This window comes from Amblyomma mixtum, chromosome 4 (assembly GCF_055824585.1).
Source record: "Amblyomma mixtum isolate Tamu chromosome 4, ASM5582458v1, whole genome shotgun sequence".
Taxonomy (NCBI): Eukaryota; Metazoa; Arthropoda; class Arachnida; order Ixodida; family Ixodidae; genus Amblyomma; species Amblyomma mixtum.
In genome coordinates, this window is record NC_143015.1 from 82,906,490 (window position 1) to 82,929,466 (window position 22,977).

Here is a 22,977-nt window from a genome sequence, read left to right on the forward strand (position 1 = left end):
CAGCAGCTCTTAAAAGATGGTGAGGACCACGGTATCAGACAATATTTCAGCACCTATAAGTTCGTACATGTGAAATCGCATTGGTTTGGTTTGCTTTTCTTTTTGGGATAAGGTGCAGTATAGTCAACTGCACTTGCCAGACGAATTTAACTTGTCTTCTTTTACGGTATTTTCAGTGCATACACGCTCCCGTGGACATGTGCATATGCAACGTAAGTCAGTTACCTTGTCGCTACCACTCGAAAACATTTTAGCGATAGACCTTTATTCGAAAGAGTCAGTTTATAAATGCTAGTGCTCGTTGTTCTTAGTCTTCTCTCTGCTAAGGTTAACACCATGCTAATAAGCAGAGTTAAAGTGGAGGTTAACAAGAAGGTTTAAAATAGAACTGCGTACAACAGAAGTAGGTGTATAAAGGAAAGTCGCAGGCGGGACTTCAAGAGATGGGAAGGAATATGTTATGGAAGGAATGAGAGTAAACGATTAAAGAAAAAAAAAGGGACTCCGACAAAAGGCTCATGATACAACCGATCCTTACTCATGGCTGATTGGTTGGAAGCAAGAGACATGCTTTTTAATGTCCTTTTTGGCCCACTGCCACAGTGGCACAGAGCAACACACAGAACAATGAAAACCACGATGTGACCATACACCGCCCTATACATTAAATAAACAGCGCGAACGAAGGCCAGCACGAAAGACAAGGTAACGGACGACACAGCGCTGACTAACAACAAAGGTTGACTAACAAAGGTTGTTAGTCAGCGCTGTGTCGTCCGTTTCCTTGTCTTTTGTGCTCGTCTTCGTTCGCGCTGTTTATTCAAGATGCTTAACCACCTAGCCGGCCAAAACGTGTTAACACCCAGTATAGCAATATTTGAGAGAGGCTCGCCAGTACTATTAAAGAAAATAGGCGTTTGAACTAAAAGCACAGGAGTCTGGGATGAAGTAAAACCATTGATGGCGGACATCAGAAAGCAGATGAAACATGCCAATGTTAGCTACTAATAGAGTTAAACAATTTCTACTAGTTTACTTCTCAGATATTACAGTTAGGCACCTGATTTCAACAAGAGAATTGAAGGGAGGCTTTAGTATGGCATATCAGTTTTTAGAATATAGAAAACGTGCTGTGGCTAAACATTTCCCTCCGCAGTATGGCTGAGCAAATTTTGGCCAATTTGTCTTTCAAAGATCGCGCGTGTTTGCAACACGCGCTCTAACGCACACTAGTACAGATCACTCGGGTTCGCACCTGTCACGTGACTTTCATTCTACTATCTGCTGTGCAGAAGCGTGCAGTGGCCGGCACTGCAGCGCAATCGGGACCGAGAAAGCAATGCGTCACTTGTGCAGTGTAGTGCCATGTATAGGTGGACGTTGCTGGTCGCGTCAGTGACGCTCGATTTCGGAAATGTGCTCCGATTACCGAGTTTGTTCAGTCACAGCGCCGAGGGTAACATCGCTTTGAAAATTCTTAAAAAATATACAGCTATCACTAAAAGCCGGCTACAAAACTGTGTTTGCAACCAGTTACCGAAATGTAATAGCTAAAAAGTAAACGTGTATATATCAGTTGATGAATTTAACAGTAAATATGCATAACCTGATTGCAGACATCCACCAACAAAGGTACCTTTATGCTGCAGAAGCCATCTATAAACAAAAAAAAAACTTTTTATACAGCGCCGTACTTGCCTAAAATCCGGCATATCACTACGTTCAGAGACTTCAACGCGTTTTCGATACCTAATCGTCATCGGTTTTTACATCTATCTTAAATAGCCTGGTGTTGGGCTGATTTGAGTGCAATGATTGGGAAATTGGCCTCTTACCTCGCCTTTTGTAAAATAGAGACACATTGTGCAATGGCGCTTCTTGGCCAAAGCTTTCCTTGAGGCACAAAAACTCATCAGCATCATAAAATTTATCTAGAAGGTTTTCTTTACCTCTGACTAACAAGCTAAGAACAGCAAATCACGTTTGAAGAAGTATTCAGTAATGGTATTTTGTTTCAAGCTGCTTGTAAGGTTTCAAGCGTCTTGCTCTTTACGATTCTAGAAAAAATGTGCATTCAATGCTTCGCGTCATAAATTTGCATCAAGAAGAGGAGGATACGGAGGCCACCCAAAACATTAATTTATTTGCAACGAACAGATGAAAATGGTTTTATTTAAGGTTCTTTTTTAAAGGTGCGAATGCTCTGGACCGTTCACATAACATGTTTCAAAATTAGGGCTCGATTTGGTATAATCACGTAAGTACCCCCGCCTGAAGGGCTGTGCCGATCAGGTTTAGTCGTTGGCCCACTTCGTGCAAGAATCTACGTGCATTCCTTCACGTGCATCGAGCTACCATACCTCACGGTCTATTACACTTCTGACCAGCACAGTTTAAGCGATAGCAGTAGTGTTTGCAAAATTACCGTTGTAAGCATTTCTGTTCTTCCCTTTTTCTAGACGGACGTCAACAAATTTGCGCAGAACATGGTGCTTGTAAGTATACTGTGCCCTTGTTCGCTACACCACGCACCCTTCTCAAGCCTCGCATTTTTCTTTCTGAAAAAAAAAAAATTGACAAGGACGCCTGACTACATTATGTTTTGGCAATACAATAGCATTTGCAGCTGTTTATGCTTTTACCAGAAATGACGTCACTTCAGTACTGGTTACATTACTTACGGCCATGCAGACCGTCTTCTTCTTGAGCTTCACTGGTTGAATGCGAAAACCGCCAGCTCCTACTGCGCATGCGCACTTCATTTTTAGTGACATACGCATGCGACAGATGGCGGCAGCTGACAAGTGCGCTACTTCTCAGACGCACCTGGGTTCCCGTGGAACCAGATCGCGCCTGCGTCTCGCACGAGCGTTTGTTTTCAACCAGTAGCAGACGAATTTTCGCGTCCCCAGAGGGCGTGACACCTTGTGAAAAAGGCGGATTGGCAAATTTTTTTCACTGCGCTAGTCTACAGCGCGCTTCGCGTGAGCCGGCGTATGTCGGAGCACGAGTGACGTCACGCACGGCGCAGGCTACTGCGCCTGTGCGCCGCCGCTTCTCCTCCTCGCCACCGTTTGGCCTTTCGCCGCAGCTATGCGCAGTGCGCATTTGAAAGGAGGGTTATATAGGGCGCGCTTGCCCATAGAAGAGGCGCATGCTGCCGCGCGGTATGCGTCATCGTTTAACGTTCGCCGCAAGCGCGTGTTTATCGCGGATCACCACAGCTTTTCGCTTCGAGATATCCAGGCTTAACCTTAGCTAAGCCCCAGCCAATGTTTTGACCGACAGACCTTTTCGGCCCCATTGGGCCATCAATGCTGTCGCAGTAATGTATACCCCACTGTAAAAAGTTTTATGAAGCAATAACCTTATAGTGGCTTCATCACAGAATATCCTACAATTTGTATGATATTCTATGACATCTCTATGATGACTATGATTTTACAGAATTTTATGACATTTGTAGGATAATTTTCTGTGATTTGTATGGTAATTAAATGATATTTGTATGACAAACTCTGAGTTCATTGCATCATACAACTTTTTTCAGCAAGTTAGGCCCCCTCCCCCCCCCTCCAGGATAAAGGGGAGGGGGGGGCTTTTTTTTCAATATAATGCTGCTAAACCGAATCGCTTTAAAGCGTAGACAGTAGCCTTTACGCCCATCGTTGAGAAAAATAAGACAGAGCAATCGCACCGCACAAGACCAGTTCCAAGCAAAGGCAGTCTCGCTTTCTTAATTGCCACGTAATGAAGGTGCTCATTTTTCACGCTTAAAATATTAGAGAGGGGCGCTACACACGTTCTTTTCTACGTTTGCTCCGCCGCTACTCACATCAAGTTTGATTTGTACAATGAGTTCAAGCTTCCGTAAGGTGGATGCTAATGAGTGATAACTGCCTTTATTTCAACTGTGTGCAGTGAGCAGATTCCTAGGCGTCTGAAACTGAGATGCCTTGTCTTTTGTTTTGCAGTGCGCTGTTCACGGGATGTCACATTTCGACGTCCAAACGCAGCTTTATTTTCTTCAAGGCACTACGAAACAAGCGTTGAGTAGCATGGGCCTGGGTAAGTAAATATTTGATTTTCATTTAGGCGGCCAGCCTTTGCGGGTCGCAACATAATTTAATTTACCTCAATAATTGCAAGTGTATTTGATGTATAAAAAGCGTGCATACTGTCTGTACATCTCCGTGGCTCTATTTACTTTTTATTTCATTTAAAAGAATTGTGATATTTTTTTGGTTTGGTTTATTGGTTTATTGAGGTTTTAGCGTCCCAAACCGACTCAGGCTATAAGGGACGCCGTAGTGAAGGGCTCCGGAAATTTCGACCACCTGGGGTTCTTTGACGTGCACTGACATCGCACAGCACACGGGCCTCTAGAATTTCGCCTTCATCGAAATTCAACCTCCGCGGCCGGGATCGAACCCTCGTCTTTCGGGTCAGCAGCCGAGCGCCGTAACCACTGAGCCACCGCGGCGGGTGTGGCATTTAGTGGTATTTAGAGCTTTCAGTTTTTTTATTATTCAATTCATGTTCGTGATTTTTTGGGAAGTAGTTGTGCATTGTACTTGCATAACGGACAAGGTGACTTATCCGTGTGCAGAAATATTCGCGTTTACGATGGCAATGGCGTCCTTGTTGCAGTACGAAACGTTTCTTGTGCGCACTCTTGTTCGTGGAAATAGCTTCAATCTAGGCCTCTGGGAGCAAACACGTGGCGTCTCACTAGGTGCAGCAATGCACTGAGATCTGGCACAAGCGGAAATCTGGCACAAATAAATGGGACAATGCAGTCGGCAGTTTTCCGTGGCATCGGAGCGACGTTCGCGCCGAGGCTTTGTGTGCAAAGTTTTTCTCAGGAGAGAAACCCGGTCATTTTTTTTTCATTTTTCGTTATTTACTTGTTCACTTTACGTGTTGAGGATGCGATATGCATTAAAGTCTGAAGTCCTGTCCCTCTTCTCCTTGGTGAGCGGTGCTCGCCGTATACATTAGCCTGTGTAGCTGACGATACGCTATATTCAGCGACCTACTTCCGTGGTTGCTGTATTCCCATGCAGGGATTGTACACTGTGCCAGAAACACTCATTGTTAATTCTAACTTCACTGCGAGTGATAACCCAGCTGTTTACGCACGTCTGCACACAACCAGGCCCAGCTGCCCGCGCTCGGCCATATCACGTGACAAGCACACCCAGGCGCAGCTGCCAGCTGCCGCGGACCGACCACTGCGCTCGGCCAAATCACGTGACAAGCTCACCTTCCAACTGCCAGCGCGCCTCGACATTCGGTGATGTCAAATAGTCTCATGACGTCACACATCACGGTGATAAATCGGAGCTTGGCCCCGTCATCTGTCAAGTGCAACCTGCCAGCGCATGTGGCAATTCGGTCATGTTATGCGACCCTGTGACATCATGATTGTTTCGACAAAATTAGCAAATTTTATGACTAACCACATCGTGTTTTTGGTACAACCCTGTGGTTGGTACCAGGCATACCAACCACGATCAAGAATCTTGTCTTGTGTGAAGCGTCGGAGTAGCTCGGGTGAGCTCGGATTAGTTCGGAGGAGCGTCGTGCAAGCTGCCGCCAATGGGAGGAAGCCTGGAAAAGGTCGGGGGAGTGTCTATACTCAACGGGAGGAGGCCATCGCGCCAGCTACCACCGAGTGGAGAGATGATGATGAATACAAAGAAACGGGGTAGCGTGGACATGCAGATGCCAGAAGGAAGAGACGAAGAATAAACACGTGAGTTAGCACGTCTACTCGGATTAACTACGTTAAAACACAACCACTTTCTTTGCTGATGAGGCTTCTAGCGTTGTATCAAACATTCATCGTAATATTGCTTTCACTTGTAGAGGGTGGCGCAGCTGCTGTCGACTTTAAAAATCCTTCAAAGCTCTAAAGTGTACGTTCGACACATTAGCAAACCACTCTCTGGCAGCGCTTACTCTCCTTAAGGCCAGTATGTGGTGCAGGCAGGGGCTTATTATATTTATTTCCTTTTCGGTTGCCCCAACCTATTCTTTGTCCTTAAGGCCAGCCTGTTGTACGTATGTGATCCAGGCAGGGGCTTATTATTTTAAGTTCGTTTTAGGTGGCCCCAACCTATTCATTGTTCTTAAAGCCACCCGCGATACAGTAGTGGTGCGGAAGAGGCTGCTTTTTTTATTCATTTATTATGCCTCGAACAACTTCATGTCCTTAATGCCGTTATGCTTAGTTGCACGGGCAGGGACACTTTATTTTTCGTTCTTTTACAGTCCCACAATAATCTTGTTCAGAGAGGCGGTGGCATGGGCTAGGACACTCTTTTGAAAATTTTTTCTTAGTCCCAAAATAATTTTTGTCTAGACAGGCGATGCCGTTGTGGTACCTCGGGGTGCAGGCTGGGTGCTGTTATTTTAAAGCGCGAGCGTTAGCACCCCTATGTCAGCCGGAGCACAGCAGATGGAATATGGCGCCTTCGGAGAAGGCGGTAGAGCCCTCTTACCCCTCAGAAATCCCCTTGGGTCAGGTGGGTCACGTGACCTTGTGGCGTCATCACAATGTGCCCGCCGGATTGTGAACTAAGTGATCACCGTGGCAGTTGTTAGTCAAATTAACCGCGTGAAGTTGCTCAGGAAGGGCGACCTTGGTCGCACAAAACCCCGCCTGTGACAGCACCTGCCATGGCAAAGTTGTGGTTCACCGCTTGAGCGCCTCTCGACTGGGTCAGGATTGATTTCAGGACTCCTAGGGATCTAGGGAGCCTAGGGAAATTGAATCAGTTTATTTTGCCACCTAGAAATTTCCAGATGGAGGGGAGCTGCAAGAAAAAGCTGCCCATTGACAGCTTGACTGGCCTCCAGCACCCAGTTTGGCTCAACGGCAGCATCCGTTACCGGCACACAGACTTGTAAAGAGAAAGATAGCTTATGTACGGTACAGCATTACAATACAACGTTAGTCATCATTGGTAAATTCAACCGAGGACAATCATATTAAATAATATTTCAAAGAGAGCAAAATACGAAAAAAAGGAAAGAAAAGCAGACATACACGCTCACCAGGAAAACATGCAAGTATCAGAAATGAAATTTAAAACATCGTACGTATTCATGGATATGTTACACCACTCATGGCGTTCACAGGTAGGTAGCAATGCTCAAAATATTAGTTATGCTACAATGTGTTCGTGCAGAGCACGAAGCTCCTTATATCTGCACGAAAATAAATCAAAGCCATTCAATGTAAAGTCTAGAATTACCAATTCGGCATATACGGGCGTTAACCCATTAACGCTAACGGGTCGTACCCCCAAGACGGAGCTTAAGTAGTCCCTCCAATGTTTTTATTGCGAAAGCAATACTACTCGCACTTTCACGCCTTTGCCGTGCCGCGGCGGTGACCACCACTGACCTTCATTTGACCTTGATTGCATTAGATTGGATCAGATTGGATTAGATTAGATTGGACTGGACTGGACTAGATTGGATTGGATTGGATTGGATTGGATTAGATTAGATTAGATTAGATTGGATTGGATTGGATTGGAATGGAATGGATTGGATTGGATAACCGATGCATCACCACAAGTCTAACCACAAGCACCACCACCAGCTACACTACCAGCTTTACCATGGCGTAGGTAAGGATATTGCTTTCGCAATTACCGGGATTAACCAAGCTAAGCCACAGCGAATTGTTTGTTTCTTTTTACTGCACAATCCAAGTCCAAGACAGGCGGTGATGTGGCGGTCGTATAGAGGGATGCCAGTTTGAACGCAACAGCGTTAAGGCTCGCTTTGTACAGAAAATGGGGCGTCAGTATTGTCGTCGTCGGTTTCCTTGGCGACGGCGTTGTGAGCGAAAAATCCAAATTGTGTCACCTGCCCACCATGGCAGGGGAGCAGAACCTGCCCATCGGACGGTGAGCTAACTTCCCAGAGTGGCAGGTGGCGACCTGCCTATTGGATTGTGAGCAAACTGGCCACCATGGCAAGTGGCAGTGAAAATAATGATCGGCTGCTTGGGAAGAGTAACCTGGACCACACAAGCCCCATCGGTGGCTCTGGTTGTGTTTGAAAGAGCCAACCCTTGAGGCACTGGCGCATCGGTCAACCGCTGCACCACTCGCTCAGGAGTAGCACAAGAACTACCGGCGATGTATGAAGGTCAAGTAGATAATGAGCAATTGCGCACATATGGACATGTAGGTAGAACCAAAGACAAATGGTGCGCAGAGAGGAGCGAAACGATAAATTCAAGCCATTATGGTGGAGCTTAAATTTCCCCTGATGTTTTACAGGGACAGTTGGAATAGCTTTGTACAAGCCATTTAGCGGAAGCAATTCAGGGTGTAAACGGAAGCCGTGCAACGCGTTACGCGTTAGGTGAACACCAGCGCCACGTGCCTCAAAGAAAGATGGAGGGGTCGACTTACCCGGATAGACAGTTACGCGCCTTTCCTTTCCTCGAAACCCTCCGCTGGTTTTGAAAAATGGTGAGAAGCATAACTGTCTCAATTTTTAGGTGGACATCACCGCCACCTCACCGCGCGATGAAGACGGCCACTGACACAGTGACCCAGTTATGCACGTTAAAGAACCCCAGGTAGTCGAAATTTCTGGAGCCCTCCACTACGGCGTCCCTCATAGCCTGAGCTGCTTTGGGACGTTAAACCCCAGTAAACCACCAAACCAAACCAAACCAGTTATGCTGCTTTCTTTTCCTCGAACACAATGGAACGTTTAGACTGCGAATGAGACAACATGCGAACTAGACTATTTGTTTCGTACAAGCGAGCCTTTGAAGTGTGCCGTGAACGCGATCGAACCAAAGGCGGCAAGCGGAAGGCGGCCGTGTATGCATGTGAGCGTGTATACTCCGAAACAGTCCTGTGAGACAGGATAAATGGACTTGTTACGCCAGACCCCTCGGCCGCTAATGGGAACCAGCTTTCACTGATTAATGGGCTACGGCAGTAATTACAAATCAAAGAATGTTTTTCTCGTTTCGATCCTTGTCAACCCTGTCTGGAGATAATGCTGAAGGGTGTGGCGAGAACACCGAATCGAGCAGCAGCGGATAGCACACACCACGTTTGTTACCGACAGTACACAAACCTTGTTCACACAGGGGGTGGGATAGTTCCATGAGGAACGAAAGATGTTTTTGTAGGAATCGGCTGGAGGATATGCATTTTTGCAGTACATGCATGCGGAAAGCAGACGACCAGTTTTCGTTTAGTGTAAAGGAGTAGTACCAAAAAAATATAATGTTACAGAATAAGGGGAAGCTGTGTGGAAATGAGCTGAAGAAATCTGGTGGTAGAAGGCGACTCCAGATTAAAGGTTTACTCTAGATGGATGAGAGGTGTTTGTTTCACAGAACACTGGATTTTTTATTACGATGATGATCGTTGTTATTATGATAAAATGACTTCTAAATAAAATCCAAACTCCAATATTTCCTATGAGTCTGCGCTCGTTTTATATTCTCTCTAGCAGTCTTGAAACTAGCCATGATTATTTGCCTCCTGTACCTGTGGGATTGTACTAGTTACGAGTATTGTCACAATGAGCGCGTAGTCATGAGCCTATATAGTCCTCTGCTTATAACGTCTGTCCCAGTGACCACCAACTAGCACCGGTCATTGTTGCTGCCAACCTTCCGTTTTACGAGCGTCATCACTTCATCTCATCATCCGCTCCTCTCTACTACGCATCTTCGTTCATGTCTGCCTTATCGCCTCATGTCCAATTCTAGCTTAGCCGATGCTTGCAAAAAACTAAGTCATTCTCGTTTTCTGCATTCTACAAGCAGTTCAAAAAACTAGACATGGGTTAAAAACACGATGCATGCGATACGAGACACAGAGGGCAATGCCATTAGCAATATGGATAAGATAGTTACAGTAGCCGAAGAGTTTTACACAAATCTATACAGTAGCGATTGCAATCACAATGTTACTGACAGTGTAGGCGTCATCATCAATCCCTTTCAGAATATTTCGGATCTTGTCGGCCTCGGTCATGGAAGCGTTGATGCCCTTGCAAAGGTCGACGACATCTTCGATATAGCTTGTAAAATTTTCGCTGCTGTGTTATGCCCGACTGCGCAAGCGTTGGTAGGTACAAAGATTACACATAGCGGGACTGCCGAAGACCTCTGTGAGGCTGGTTTTAAGATCTGTCCAGTTGAAAAAATGTGAAAATATTGGAAAATATTTATAATAATTGCAAAGCTACCATAGGTTTCGCCTATGCTATTCACCACCTGTTTATAGGAGGCATTCCGGGCCTGAAATGGGAACAGTTTGGGATAAGAGCTATTGGAGAATAAGTAAGTAATCTGCGATTTACTGGTGCATTGCCTTGCTAAGTCAGTCAGAACATCAACTGCAAGTCATGAGCAATGAGTTAGACAGGCAGAGCAGAACGGTGGGGCTAAAAATTAACATCCAGGAAACCAAAGTAATATTCATCAGTCTAGCAAGAGAACAGCAGTTCGCATTTGGCGGAGAGGTGCTGGAAGTAGTAAGAGAATATGTCTATTTAGGGCAGGTAGTGACAGCTGATCCGGATCATGAGAGGGAAATAACTAGAAGAATAAGAATGGGGTGGAGCGCATATGGCAGGTTCTCTGAGATCATGAATGGCAGTTTACCAATATCCCTCAAGAGAAAAGCATACAACAGCTGTATCTTACCGGTACTCACCTATGGGGCAGAAACGTGCAGGCTAACAAACAGGGTTCAGCTGAAGTTAAGGGAAAATGCAGCGAGCTATGTAAAGAACAATGACAGGTCTAACGTTAAGAGATCGGAAGCGCGCGGAGTGGGTGAGGGAACAAATGCGGGTTAACGACATCCTTGTCGAAATCAAGAGGAAGAAATGGGTTTGGGCAGGGCATGTAATGCGATGGCAAGATAACCGCTGGTCCTTAAGGGTAACGGAGTGGATTCCAAGAGAAGGAAAGCGTAGCGGGGGGTGGCAGAAAGTTAGGTGGGCGCTTGAGATTAAGAAGTTTGCGGGGATACGGAGGCCGCAACTGGCGAAGGACAGGGTTAATTCGAAAGACAGGTGAGATGCCTTTACCCTGCAGTGGGCGTAGTCAGGCTGATGATGACGATGATGATCGAGTATCTCCGTGTGCTCTTGTTCCACTCACTCAGGGCATATCTCGCTTCTTTTCAGGTAATGTGTTGAACCTTCTCAACGGGTTCTTGACGGCATGGATTCCTTCCATCAACTTAGGCGCTTCCATCAACGTAGGCTCTTCCTTGTTGGACACTGTTGGCGGGCTAATTGGCGGCGTTGGCAGTGCACTTCTGGGACGGGCTGGTCTAGTTTCCGTCCTAGAAGAAGGCCGTGGACTACTTGGTGGTTTGCTTGACCCCATCTTCGGTGGAAGCGGCAGCCAGCCGGACAGCTCAAGCGGAAAAGGCGCTGACACCAGCTCCAGCTTATTCTCCTTTGGACAGTGCTCGAAGCCTAACCAGTGCAGCGGGATCGTTTGCGGCACCCCTGCGGAAATACTTTTTCCGAGCAAGTTGAACCTTGCCCAGGTTTGATCTCGTTCGTTGCAAATTTTCACCGTAATCATCATCATCAGCCTGACTGAGTCTACTGCAGGTCACCCCTTCCATCAGGGTGGATGTTCGGGCGAGTCGGTTGCTCATGATGAAAAACTGTAACTTCTAGACAAGGACACAACGAAGACGACAACACATGCGCTAACTTTCACCTGAATCTTTATTCAATGCACAAACAGCTTTTAAATACTGCGAGAGCATCAAAAATATCGCCCCACAAACCTATCGCACCGCGAGTCAATTTTCACATTTTGTTCGAGCCATCAATAAAAATCATCTCCTTTGATACAGATAGAGACGGGATGCTTACGCACTTATCATCTAAGTTTTTTTATTCGTCTTGCTTCAATGATCTCCCGTGTTAGCTGTTTCCTGCTTTTGTTAATCACCTGGCATTAATGGAACTTCGGCATTATTCGGCTTACATTCGTCACAGTTTTCTGAAAGATTGCCTGAAATATTACCACACTGTGGCGTGAAAGATTGCACCGGTTACAGAGGCCAAACCGGGAGATGCCTAAACTAGAGGCTACGAGAACACAATAAGAATATAGAAAATGGAAAAGGCAATCTTTCAGAACACTGTGAGGAAAGTAAACAAGATATATGCATGCCGAAGTTCGATGAATGCCAGGTGATTAACAAAAGGCGGAAACAGCTAAAACGGGAAATTATTGAACCAAGACGAATAAAAAACCTAATAGATACGGGTGTAAGCATCCCGTCTGTATCTCTATCAAAGAAGGAGATGGCTTCTTGATGGCTCGAACAAAATGGCGTAAGGCGCCTAAGGCTATGGCACATTATTTTATTTATTTATTTATTTAAATACCCTAAAGGCCCAAGTGGGCATTACATAGGGGGGGAGGGCATGAAAACAACACAATACAGATTATTGGCACACAGTAGTTAACAAATACAAAGAATAACTATATACAAATTGCAAGTACACATCACTGCAGTCGCTGAAAGATACATAGGTTGAGCGTATAAGACAATGCTTCGACAATACTGAAAATATCACTGTGAATTTTGTAGGCCAAGGTGCGATGAAAGTTTTGTTTGGAAATGTGATAACTCAGTATCAGAAACTATGTCAGCCGGTAACGAGTTCCACTCTGCCATAGATAATAGTAAGGGTGATGTTTGATATTTCAGTGTTCGTGCGAAGATGAGTTGCACTTTGTGGGAATGATCAGACCGGGATGAAACATGATGGGCAGGGGCGATGCGATCAGCTGTGAACGGGGAGCCATCGTAGTACAAGGAATGAAAAAACGATAAACGAGAGGACTTGCGTCGAGTGATAAGATCGGGAATACTGATAGTTTGCTTCAATAATGACACACTTTCATATGGTGAGTATGAAGAAAGGATGAACCTGACAGCTTTATTTTGCACAGACTCAAGACGGTTAATTAATGAAACGCTAGTTGGACTCCATATTAAAGATGCGTATTCTAAAGCTGACCTTATGAGTGTAGTATACGCGCGAAGCTTTGTCACGGGGTTGGCAAGATATAGACGACGTTTGATGAGTCCCAGTTTCTTAAATGCTTTGTTTGTGATGTGATTTATGTGGGTGTTCCAGCTTAAATCAGCACTGAGATAAACACCTAGGTACTTAAAACAATCGGTTCTTTCAACTGTATTCTCATTAATTGTGTAGACATTAGAAGGTATATTAGTGCGCGTGGAAAAGGTCATCAACTTTGTTTTTTTGATATTAATTTCCATCTGCCATAGCTGGCACCATTCATTTAGGCGCACTAAGTCGGTCTGTAGAATAACTGCATCAAGGGGGGTGACTATCCTTCTATAGATCACGCAGTCGTCAGCGAATAGTCGCACGTTAGATGATATGTTAGATGCTATGTCATTAATGTAAATTAAAAATAGTAATGGCCCTAAAACGGATCCCTGTGGGACTCCCGATATGACTCGTGAACTGCTCGATGAATACTCTTTAATTTTGACGCTTTGGGAGCGATTACTTAGGAATTCTCCGATCCAACGGATGACATCGCGATGCAGTTGTAGGTTGTTAATTTTCTTCATTAGTCTTATGTGGGGAACGCGATCGAAAGCTTTTGAAAAATCTATAAATATGGCATCAGTATATATTAATTCGTGTACCGATTCATGAAGATCTGTTAAGAGCTCAAATAGCTGTGTTTGACAGGACTTTTTTTGCCTAAAGCCATGCTGGTTAGCAATAAGCAAGTTATTAGCGTTTAGGTGGGTCATTATGTTTGAAAAAAGGATATGTTCAAGCAACTTGCAACAAATAGATGTTAGTGATATGGGGCGATAATTTTCCGGTGACGTGCTATCACCGGATTTAAAAACTGGGCTGACGTTTGCGGTTTTCCATTCGTCGGGAATGCATCCTGTATCTAAAGACTGCTGAAATATTAAAGTTAGTAAGGCAGCCGACACGTGCGCGGTAAGTTTAAGAAGTTTGGTATTGATACCGTCTGGACCAGGGCTACAATTAAGTGGAAGTCGCTCAATAGCTCGGGCAACACCAGCTGCGCTAATGATGATTGGTTCTGATGGATGAAGCAGTAACGGTTGTTGAGGTTCACGGTAATTAAAAGGCACTGATTCGGTTGTAAAGGTATCTGTAAAATGCTTGTTGAATAGGTCAGGCATTGCCTCTGGAGGTGCCACACGTCCGTCCGCATCTTTCAATACTGGTATCTCATGGCTGCCCTTAGGGTTTATCACTTGCCAGAATTTTGCAGGGTTGGTTCTTGACAATTCGGGTAAAGTGTGGTTAAAAAATTTGTTTTTAGCCTTCTTTATGGCGATTTCGGTCGTAGCAGATACGTCTTTGTACTGTTGCCAGGCGCTGTCAGAGTTAACTTCCTTAGCTCTGCGGTACACTCTTTTCTTTTTGTTTAGACACTTCTTAACATCTTTTGTGAACCAGGGGGAGTCAGTTCTTGTTTTGACGTGTATTTTTGGGATGCAGGCATGCTCGATTTCCTTCAACTTATCGCGAAATAACAACCAATTTTCGTTTGCCGTGCGAGTTACAAAGGCGGTTTGAAAAGTATGCGCGAAGTCTCTTAGCATGCGGTTCATTTTTTCATGATCGCATTTCGGGTAGTTTAGGATGCATTTGGTTGTAATATGCTTGGCAGGAACGTACATGGGTACTAAACTGTGGACGAATCTGTGATCGTTTATCTTTTCGAGTACGTAGGTGCGGGAATGAGTAGGAAGGTTAGTAAATAACAGATCTAGAACGTGATCACCTCGGGTGGGCTCCTGTACCAGCTGAGTTAAATGAAACGCTGTCATTGTATCAAGCAGGCGGGAACATTCATGGCGATTCGATCCGGAAGTGACAGATGACGTTTTCCAGTTAATAGCGGAATAATTGAAGTTGCCTCCTAACAGTACAATGCTTTGGGGGTATGTAGCGAAAATGTATTCTAGTGCATCGTGCAGGTGACCGACAAAATCGGGAAGACTGTTTGGAGGCCGGTAGCATGCACCTATGACTTATGTGACACCTTTGAGCCGAACCATGACCCACAGCAGCTCAAGACACGTTTCAAAGGCGACAGGACATGGCTGATAATCGCTCCGTATGGCGATCATTACGCCTCCTCCCCTACCCTCTTTCCTGTCTTTTCGAAAAACAGTTAGGTCCACAGGAAGTGATAGTTCGCTGTTGGAAACGTCGGGCGTTAGCCATGTCTCGGTGCCAAGAATGATGTCTGGAGAGCACGTAAAAATTATGCCTTTCACGGTGTCAAGTTTGGGAACAATGCTGCGGAAGTTTGCAAGAAGCACAGAAATTTCTCGAAGCTTGCCTGATGACCACTTGCTTTGAGTTTCCGGTCATTTAGGACTGCGCGCTTCTTGTTCGAATACCTTCACAACTTGTTCCAAAGCGGGGTCATATTTGTAGGTTGCAGTGAGTTACCTGGTATGTAATGACCTGAGACCGCCAATTGCTGACAAAGAGGGCTGCTTTGTAGTGACGACTCAGAGCGTGTTCTCACACAAAGCTATGGCTGCCGTCTCGAGTGAGTGAGTGAGTGAGTGAGTGAGTGAGTGAGTGAGTGAGTGAGTGAGTGAGTGAGTGAGTGAGTGAGTGAGTGAGTGAGTGAGTGAGTGAGTGAGTGAGTGAAAACTTTATTGGATCTTTCAAGGGATTCGCGGTTGTGAAGTCTCCGTCGTCTTCTCTGGCGCTGGCGACTTGAGGCTTCTCGTCAGCAAGGGTGGGCCCCTATTACAAGGCTCCACTGAGTCGTGCTGCATCAGTCGCGTGCTGCACTAAGGCCCTTTGGGTCGCGAGCTCGCCGCTGGTGAGCCCCCTCCCATTGCTCCGCACTCGAGTGTTCGTGTTGGTGGAATGCTTTGTTGCGTTCGCATTCCCACGTGATATGATAAAGTGTAGGTGTGGCATCGCACCAAGGGCAGGTGGTTCTGTATTGTGTCGGGAACATCTTATTATTTATTTTATTTATTTATTCAATACTGCAGGCCTTTACGGCCCAAGCAGGAGGGGCATACAAATGACATAAGTGTGCAGAACGAAGATAGCAAATAATAATTTCAAAACACTTGTTGTTTGGGCAATAGAATATGAGCAAAACAAGGACTAAACGAAATGCAAACCGAGCTCCTCATTTGGGACAGTCAAACATAAACAAACAGAAGTAAGTCAATGAATGAAATATGCAAAAATGAAATGTCAAACTTGTAGCAAGGCAAAAAAACGATCAGTTTGGGCAACCAAAAAGCAGACAAGAAAAATATTCAAGAGCAATTCAAGGTTTCATTTGAATCAATGCTGGTTAGAAGAGGCAGAGGTAAGTTGTTCCAATCTGTTATCGTGCGAGGAAAAAAAGAATATTTAAAAACATTAGTTCTGGTGCTGTATGGCGTTAGAGAGTTATCGTGTCGATGTCGTGTTCGGCGTGCCGTAAGTAGTGTTATGTACGGATCAGGAGTTAGAGCAAGAAGGTTATTTTTAAGAAGGAACATAAATTTTAAGCGCTGAATTTTTCTTCTCAGTTCCAGTGTCGGTATTCCATGTTGTTTCATTAGTGCTGTCGGGGAAACAGTTGTACGGTACTTAGAAAAAATAAACCTGACTGCCTTACGCTGGATTCTTTCGAGAGCGTCAATGTTAGTTTTGGTATAAGGGTCCCATACTACGCATGCATATTCAAGTTTTGGTCTTATTAATGATGTATAAGCTAAAAGTTTAGTTTCGGCGGGGGCGTGCTTCAATTTATGACGGAGAAGGCAAAGTTTACGAAAAGCTGTGTCACATACGTTAGTTATGTGAGTGTTCCAGTTTAGGCTGTTTGTTAGTGTGACGCCAATATATTTATACTCGCTGACTTCGGTTAATGGTTCTGTCCCGAGGGCGTAGGGGAAAGAGAGGTTATTAAGTTTCTTGGTTATTTTCATATACACTGTTTTGTCAGCGTTCAACTGCATATCCCAACAGCGACACCAGGAAAGAATGTTTTGTAGATTATTATTAAGAGTTATCTGGTCATCCTCGCTTGACACTTCCCTGAACAGCACACAGTCGTCTGCAAACAATCGTATTTAGACGGGTTCGGTAATAACGCTCACAATGTCATTAATATATATTAAAAACAACAATGGTCCTAGCACACTGCCCTGAGGGACGCCGGAAGTAACTGGAAGTTCATGGGAGTAGTAAGTATCAATATTAACAAACTGTCTACGATCAGTGACATACGCAGCAACCCAGTTAATAATGAAAGGAGGAAGGTTAATCATTTTAAGTTTTTCAATAAGCTTAGAGTGTGAAATAAGGTCAAAGGCTTTCCTGAAGTCTAAAAAAATAACGTCCACCTGGCCGGATTTGTCTAAAATTCTAGCAAGGGAATGGATTACCGTTGTTAATTGTGTCACCGTAGAAAATCCTTTACGAAAACCATGCTGCGCAGGTGAAAGTATATTATTATCCTCCAGAAAATCTCTGATGAAGTTGGCTATGACGTGTTCAAGCATCTTACAACAAGATGATGTTAGCGAAATTGGTCGGTAGTTAGAAAATCATTGTGGGGTCTCCCTTCTTAGGCACTGGTACTACACGTGCCGTTCGCCGGTCAGGGGGAAGGGCTGCATGTGGACAGTGACGCACAGAAAATTATTACCAGAAAGTGTGACAGCATTTCTGCGTATCGGCGCAGAAAAAACATTCGGTATGTTATCCGGTCCTGGGGTAGATTTTGTTTTTAGATTAAGGATCATAGAAAGAACACCTTGGGCGGATACAAATTCAGGAGATACATTTGATAAAGGTGAAAAGGGAAGTGCAAGCTCTTATGAGTTAATAAACACACTGTGGAAGAATGCATTAAAGTGTTCGGCGATACTTTGCTTTTCGACAGCGGGAATGCCATCTTTTATTATTTGATCCACTGCCTTGTTCTTTTTACTCAGAAATTTCCAGAATTTTTCTGGAGCCGTACGAATAAAGTGCGGCAAAGTGTTATTAAAATAATGCCGTTTGGCATGCCCAATTGACCAGCTCAGCGTAGCTTGTAAGTTCTGCACGGTCGTTCGTGAGGCATTCCGTCGTCTTAAGCGATTTATTTTTCTTTTCAAGTGAATGACTTCACGCGTTATCCAAGGGTTTTCATTTCCTGTTTTCTTTGTTTTCGTTGGAACGAAATTTTCGATGCAATGAGTGCAGATTTTTTTGAACTTGTCCCAAAGTTCTTCTACATTGCTTCCGTGAAAGGTGCTTAGGTGTAAATCGAGGTAATCTAACACGCTTTCGTCTCTGGCACGTGTGAAGTCCTTCACTTGTACAGTTTTTGCCTTCTTAGCGGTACATTTTTTTAAATGACACGAATAGTACACCATCCTATGATCAGATATTTCATGTTCAATTGATACTGAAAAATGCTCGATTGTTTTGCTCACGAAGACAAGATCAAGCATTGATGATGAAGAACCATGCACTCGCGTTGGTAAGTTGACAACTTGGTGCAAATTGTGGCATAAGATTATTTCACGCATATAATTAACATGAGTGCTCAATTCACCACTAGAAGAAAAATGTTCCCAGTTAACTCCTGGAAGATCAAAGTCCCCCACTAAAAATTTTTTTTTATGTACGAATGAACTGACATGCTCACGCAAATAACACAGGAATTGGGGTGGTGAGCCAGGCGCTCGATAAACGGCAAATAGCAAGAATGAATGTCCATAATAAGAAATCTTTACGCTAATAGTTTCTATGCTATCAGCCTGACACAAGAGAGTTGCTGACAAGTTTTGCTTTACCAGCACAGCCACCCCGCCTCCCCTCGTTGATCTGTCACGACGGAAAACACTAAGATGGTGGAAAGACGTCTTCATCATCTATGCCACTGTGTAGCCAAGTTTCGGTCAAAACAACGATGTGCGGATTGTAACCTAAGATAATAGCCTCTAACTGATCACTTTTGTTAACAATGCTGCGTGCATTTATATTTAATAGGCGCATATCTTTCGTATCAGGCCGGAGATGTCAGTCTTGTTTAGCAATGTTATATTTACCAATTTTTTTCCTACAGTTTTTAGCGTCATCCCAAATGTAAAAGTCGTTGTCGACTCGAAGTTTCTCGTTGATTAGTTGAACTTTTCTTTTGTGCTCCCTTTCCTCTGAAGTACTGTCCCACAAAAGCTTACGCTTCCTGAGCGTGTTTCGTGAATAATCGTTTTTAACAGAAGTATTAGAACCTTTGAGTTTGAAAGCATTTTGCATGATACTTTTCTTCTCTTCGTAATCTTGAAAATATAAAATTACTGGCCGCATTTTATCGCTCTTGCCGATCCGATGTATTCGGGCTACAGACTTGCACGTGATTTGTAACTTGGTAGAAAATATATCAGTTAGAACTTTACGACGCAGTACAGCCTCTGTATCTTCTGGTTCCTCTGATACCCCAAAAACCAGTAAATTCGAGCGTCTACTTTTATCCTCCAAATCCGTAATTTTCGCTTCTAAGGCTTTAACCATGCTTTCAAGTGCTTCCACGCGCGTGGCTTGTTTCTCCATTTCTGCAAATCGAGTCTCCCAGTCCGCCAGACGTGTTTCCATGCTAGTTTGTTGTATACGAAGTGCTGCAACATCCTCAATTAATTTATTCTGTCCCAAAAGCAGTTTTTGAAGCAGTTCATTTGTGCTGGAACCTTCCGTGTCAGGTCCGGGATTCAACTCGATATCTCCGCTCAAGAGGAGCAAGCATACGCAGTACACGTCATACACCATTAATACAGCTTGCTGTGGGCACGGCAAGACCAAAAGACAACAGAGCTGTAGTAAGCACTAACCTGCACAAGGCAGAAGAATGGTCTGTTAGGCCACATGGTCGCTCTCGGTCCGCCGTGCCCACTGAAGTCGAAGGCTTGAAGTTGCTCTTTTATATCCCAAAGCGACGAGGTCACGTGTCGTGATGGTGGCGCTGTCGGTGCATCACGTAGCAGTAAAGATATCGCCAAAGGAAGAAGAGAGCTTCGGTTTCTTGATAAACTTGACGCAGCCGCAGATCGGGGATCAGCAACTGCATCTGGCAGGTTTGGAAGGTCGATCTGCCCGTCAACATGGTTGATTTGCTTTGTTGTTCCGACAAGACCAAAAGCAAGGACCTGCACAAGGCAGAAGAATGGTCTGTTAGGCCACATGGTCGCTCTCGGTCCGCCGTGCCCAAGTATGTGTAGGTTAGGAAAGGAGTTGGTCTGTAATCTGCGCCAGCCGGTCGCTTCCTCCTTTGTTAGGGCTTTGTGTGGTGGTGGATATCTAATTCTAGCTCCCCTATGCAAGTGCAAGGTCTCTGCGTATCCCCCCTCGCAAGCCTGTAGGCGGAGCTCCGCAGCATTTGACTGCCCTGCTAGGAATGCGTTACCTCGAGCTAGGCTGTCTGCCCTTTCGTTCCCCACAATGCCCGCGTGGCCCGGGATCCAGATTAGGTTATGCCTGGGTTTCTCATCGGCGGAGGTTACCCCGCTGAGTATTTTAAGGGCTGTTCTGCTGATCCTGCCCCTCGTGTAGTTCCTGCACGTCTCCTTCGAGTCCGTCAGTATGTTGAGAGATCGGCCCGTTCTGTAGCCTTCTGCTGCCCCCAGCGCAACGGCAATCTCTTCGGCCTCCGCTGTGCCGGCGACCTTTGCCGTGGCACACATGATCATGTTTCCTTCTTTGTTTACCACTACCGTCGCGGCTACGCGTTCTCTCTCGCGCGGATATACGGCAGCGTCCGTGTATACGGTGTTGTCTAACTGGGCTAGCGTTCTCTCCACGTACTCGGCCCTCGCTTTTCGTCCGTTTTCGTGAAGATTGGGGTCCATGTTTTTCGGCAATGGTCCCACGTTAGAATTTTCGATGCCTGCTGGAGAACGCTGCCATGATTAAGAGACGCGTCGTCGCTCTTCTCAAAAAAGTGTGCCTTCACAGGTTGTGCGACTTCGTTAAAAAAGCGAAACGAACCACGCTCGAGATATTTTTTGCGGTTAAGTCTCACAAAATAGGCTCACTGTTTCGTTCCATAATTTCGGAGCTTGGCACGGGGCAGCGTGTCGTCTCGAGCTACTTACAGAAGTCTCTTGCACCCCTTGCCTTTGAAGACCCTTTTCGCACAAGTAACTCGGAAGTCGTTCGGGAATACCTTCAGGACAATAATCCCGGTGACTGTCATGTGTTCAGTGTGGACGTAGAGGACTTATCCTACTCGATTCCTCCCGATTGTTTGCTGCCCTTTGTGAGGGACTGCATTACGGAAGAAAATGACGAGGTGCGGTTCCGCAACGTTTGTGGTGTGTCGGTGGATGCCTTTCTTCAAGTACTGTGCATGTACCATAGATCAACTATTGTTGCTTGAATTGATGGTGTGGTTATAGAGCGCTCTGGTATTTGTATCGATTCTCATTTGGCACCGATGCTAAGCGATTTGTTCCTCAGCAGGGTTGACAGAGCCATTGAAGGAGAGGTACCGGCCGGCGTACTTAAGATACTTAGACATGTGAGAGACTACGTCGTCTTTGTAAGGAACGACAGCTTTACACAGCCTGTGCTGGAAACTTTTGTCAGGAATGGCCATGGGCTTACTTTTACCACAAAGTCCCTTCAACGTGGCAGGATTCAGTTTCTGGGTCTAGAACTGAGGCTTGAACCGGGGCATGTTAGCTGGCTGTATTCGCCACGCTCAGTCAAGAGGCTACTAAGCCTCCAGTCGGGGCATTCCAAGCTGGTGAAAGATGGCATTGCCACTTCGTGTATTCGTGCCGCTCTAAATACGTCGTGCTTCTGTTTGATTGAGGAAAGTGTGAAAAGCCAAATTGCCAGGCTTAGGTAGGCTGGTTTCCCAGAAGTGACGATTGGAAGGATATGTGAAAGAATGGTGTCAAAAATGAAATTAACCACATGCGTGAAGCAGCCAAGCGCCAGAAGGTCGCGGTTATTCCTTACATCCACTCGGTTTCTCACCGTCTGAAGAAAGTGGCCCGTAAATATGAGGTTGAAGTTCTATTTTCGTCTCGAAGAAAATTGAGCAACATTTGCCCGGCTGTACAAAGAAGGCGTGAGTCCCTACTTGGTAGGGGGACCGAAAGTGAATGTGCCCGTAACCATGCTGAAAGGAGGGTCGATTGTATAAAAGGGGTTCTATACAGAATCCCTCTGTCTTGCGGCGCATGGTATGTAGGGCAGACAGGACGTTGCTTGAACGACCGCCTGAGGGAACATTTCAATTCGTTGGACAAAGCAGGCGGATGAAATTTAGCTCTGCATTGCAGACAACGTGAACACGCCTGCACCGCTTTTCTTCAAGAGGCGCCTGTAATTTTCAAACACAAAGATCAGACGGTAAGAGAATTAGTAAAGGCGTATCACATTGACAAGGCGGTTCCGCGTGTGTCGCGAAACCGTCGTTGTCATCGACTAACCGTGTATTTGCCCTTCTTGAGAAGTCGTTGCCGGAAGTTTAAGATAGGATAAGCGGTTTCTTTTTTGTTTTTTGGCGGGGTTATGTATAAATGTGGTTTGTGATAACAAATTTGCAGTTCAAAGTCAGCGCTCGTGTTGTTGTGTGCGTAAACGTCGTCGTCTTTTTCACGCTGTTAAAAAATGAATAACAACCAACTCGCCCAGCTTTCTGCTCTTCTGAACGAATGTGTACTTCAAAATGATCTTCTGCATGTGTTACAATTAACCCTTTACACTATGTCGTCATACTATCAAGGCAGAGCTTAACTGTCCCCTGCACTTTTTTGCTCGTCACCTTTGAATGTTCCAAGACAATCCAAAGAGTCAAAGAATGTGAAGTTCTGCCAGTTGGTTCATTGCACAAACTATTAGGTTTGGTTTATTGGTTTGGTTTATGGGGTTTAACGT

General features: G+C 45.1%; 1 protein-coding gene across 1 annotated transcript in view; it reads left to right on the top strand.

Moving 5' to 3' along the window:
- The window catches only part of LOC149347217 (uncharacterized), a 36,099-nt gene that overhangs the window by 10,788 nt on the left and 2,334 nt on the right, over positions 1–22,977 (top strand). The window contains exons 3-6 of the mRNA XM_089585526.1: positions 177–212; positions 2,460–2,495; positions 3,975–4,068; positions 11,194–11,564. Of these exons, the coding sequence (XP_089441652.1) occupies positions 177–212; positions 2,460–2,495; positions 3,975–4,068; positions 11,194–11,564 (537 nt within the window). The remainder of the gene's footprint in view (positions 1–176; positions 213–2,459; positions 2,496–3,974; positions 4,069–11,193; positions 11,565–22,977) is intronic.